This window comes from Aplysia californica, unplaced genomic scaffold, assembly GCF_000002075.1.
Source record: "Aplysia californica isolate F4 #8 unplaced genomic scaffold, AplCal3.0 scaffold01657, whole genome shotgun sequence".
Classification (NCBI taxonomy): domain Eukaryota; kingdom Metazoa; phylum Mollusca; class Gastropoda; order Aplysiida; family Aplysiidae; genus Aplysia; species Aplysia californica.
Window position 1 is genome coordinate 21,071 of NW_004798927.1, and position 3,087 is coordinate 24,157.

General features: G+C 48.2%; 1 protein-coding gene across 4 annotated transcripts in view; it reads left to right on the forward strand.

The window, feature by feature from the left end:
• LOC101860308 overlaps window positions 1–3,087 on the forward strand; it is a 27,995-nt gene that overhangs the window by 18,246 nt on the left and 6,662 nt on the right. For all 4 annotated transcript variants that reach the window (XR_221264.3, XM_013090900.2, XM_013090901.2 and 1 more), the window contains exons 7-8: window positions 169–1,335; window positions 2,915–3,046. Coding sequence is in view for 3 of the 4 variants with exons in the window: in XM_013090900.2 (XP_012946354.1) it covers window positions 169–1,335; window positions 2,915–3,046 (1,299 nt within the window). In the remaining variant the exon portion in view is untranslated. The remainder of the gene's footprint in view (window positions 1–168; window positions 1,336–2,914; window positions 3,047–3,087) is intronic.

A 3,087-nucleotide genomic window follows, 5' to 3' on the forward strand; every position in this document is an offset into this window, starting at 1 on the left:
GGGGGCTTCCGATCCTGCCTGTCAGGGCCAACCTGGGCTCAGAGGGGTACAATACATCTGTTCAAAGCCCCAACACAGTTTCTGTTATTTTTCAGTTATATTTTCTGTTGTTTGGTGGCTACATCTGTTCAAAACCTCAACACATTCTGATCATTCTCTCCCCATCAGATGCGACGTCGTCGTCCTCAGACCTGTCTGACCTTGAGAGACACTTCCCGTCTCTGGCCACTCGCCCCCCCATCACCAAAGTGGCCACTCCCAAGACAGCGCCGGCCAAGCGGAAACGTCGCGGTTCTTCCTCTGTTTCCTCCTCCTCCTCAGATTCCCAGACACCTCAACAGCTGTCAGCAGCGTCGGTGCCGTCGCGTTCTTCGGGCCGGAAGGATCAGCGAGGTCAAGGTCGTACGGGTGTTCCTACATCTGGGACAACGACGAGAGTGGCGGGGGAATTGGTGGGGAAGACTGCGGCAAAGTCTGGGACGCCGCTGAGGAACGTTTGCGACAAGAGTGGCAAGGATCCCGTGGTGGTGATGGTGCCGGTTGAGACATCGATGGTCAAGTCCTCCGCAGACGCGAGTCGCAGGTCCAAGGGCAAGGTCGAGGCCGGGAAGCAGAGCTCGAGTCGTAGTAGTCCTGCTACTGCAAGGTCGGGGTCAACATCAGGGTCATCGAAGTCAGGGTCGTCTGTTCCAGGAGGGCCGTCTAAGCCAGTTTCTGTGTCGTCAGGGTCAGGGTCATCTGGGGGTGAGAGGTCAGTGGCTGCACGAACAGACAGTGGTCGGTCTGCGACTCAGACAGTGCTCAACGAAGACAAGTCCACGTTTGGCATAGCGCTGGCCAGCTCTCGCTCGATGGCTCGCACAGGGGGAGGAAGCAAAAAGTCGTCCGGAGTTGTCACTCCCAGCAGTCATCGAGCCTCCTCAAAGTCAAATCTGCCGGAGAAGCAAAAGCAAGCACCCGGCGGTCTGAGAACTGGTCATTCTCAGAAGACTGACCGCTCTTGGGCGGATGACCCGTGGGTCAAGACACACTCCAACCGCCCGCCGAAACCATCGACCGGGACGAGCAGCGACAGAAAGACTGGCGAGCTGGATCGACGGGAGGACAGGAAGACGTTGTCTAAGGGAGATAACGCCGCAGTGGTGGCTCACAAAGGGAAGCAATCCGGCGTATCTCAGAAAGGGAAGTCGTCCTCCTCTGTAGGTGTCAAGGCCTCGTCGATAGCGGCTAAGCCGAGCCATCACGCCCAATCAGGTCAGGGAAAGGTGGAGTTGGAGGAGAAAAACAGAAAGAAGGAGAGAAAGAAGAAGCCTCCGTCTGCAAAACGACAGAGAGGTGAGTGCTTCTGTGTCTGTGGAGGTGGGATATGTGAACGGCGCGGTGGACTCGGGCGCTCATCAATTTTTGGGCATGTGGAGTTACTGGTATCGTCTTAAAGTTTGTTCATTTACCTTGCTTTGGATGGAAAAAATTCCAATCTACCTTGAATAGAAGTCGACACATTTGCCATTGGAAGACGTGGGGGTCGCCTGGTTTCAGAGGTAAAATTAACGAGAAAATGGCCACCAAAGTTCGATGACTTTCAAAGCTTGATAGGCTTGGAAACTGAAAATTTGCCATTTTTGTGGCTTTAGTCAACGTTTTTCAGTGAGATCCACACAGAAATGTATTTTTAAACAGACATAAAAGGTGTTGAGGAAAAAAAAAACGAAATTCCAGAAAAATTTTCCAATTGGCAGAAAAATGCCGGTTTCTTCGATTTCTGTATTTTGACGAGCGCTTGATTCACCATGATGCCTTACATATGTCAACGACTTAATGATGGGAAATGATTTTTTTTTTTAAAGCATAGAAGCCTTATCAGTATCAAGAGTTCGAGAAGAATCACAACAAAGATAGCAAATACACGCATTCCTAAATCAAAAAAGTGAATGTGAAGAAAGGATGCTTAAATGTGAACTTTGAAAGATCAAAAGTTTACATTTGAATGGACAAAGGGGATGTTTTTAACAGTTGATTGGAATTTACAGAAAGACATTAAAGATATATGATCGGTGTCAGAAGCCTTGTACCTAAGTCCGTTTGGGTACTTTTGACACCAGAGACTAAAACTAGTTTTTGTTTGGTTTTTCCTATCAGAAATCATGAAAATCCAGAAAAAAGTAATCCATGATTCACAGTATAAACTACATTTTGGTGATGTTGAGAGTTGCATCTTTGGTAGAACTTTGAGAGGGTGTGAAAATAGAAAAATTTCCAAGTTTGGACTTAAGTGGAATGCTGTGGACAGCGACGATACGGTTGTGAAGGGGAGATGAGAGGGAACAAATGATGGGGCGTGTGAAAGGAGGCAATAGCACAACTGTACATTGCCGTTTAGCCGTGATGTGTGTGTACCGGGTATCTATATTTGGAGGTAGTGTGGGTTCTGTGCATATATTTCGCTACCCCAAATTTACAAAACTCTTTCTACCCGGTACCTAGTTTTGAGAAATTTACGTAAAAACATTTTTAATATCTAGATGTTTCAAAAGCACTTCTTTGAATAACTTGATTATGACTCAGAATAATCTTCGGATTTTGATTGAGCAGCAGATAGAACATTTGGTTTCTGACCTCATGGTCTTAGCAACTCAAAACGGCCAAAAATGTCGGATAGAATGTCGTACATCTAAGGTAGTGATCTGTCCACCGAGCGCGGGCGGGTATTTATTGTGGTGTGTGGGACAGAGTGGGTATTTATTGTGGTGTGTGGGACAGAGTGTGATGTGTGGGACAGAGTGTGGTGTGTGGGACAGAGTGTGATGTGTGGGACAGAGTGGGTATTTATTGTGGTGTGTGGGACAGAGCGGGTATTTATTGTTATGTGTGGGACAGAGCGGGTATTTATCGTTGTTGTTGTGTTGTCTGCCAGTGATGTCTGGGACTGATTCATCAAGCGAGGATTCGGAAAGTCCTGGCAGAGCCTTGCGGAGTCTACGCGCCAGGCCGAGAGAGAGCCAGACAGGAAGTGGAAGGAGCACACGATCGTCTCAAGCCAAGAAAGGTAAACACTGCAGTGTGTATATGAGGTGGAGGGGGGGGGGG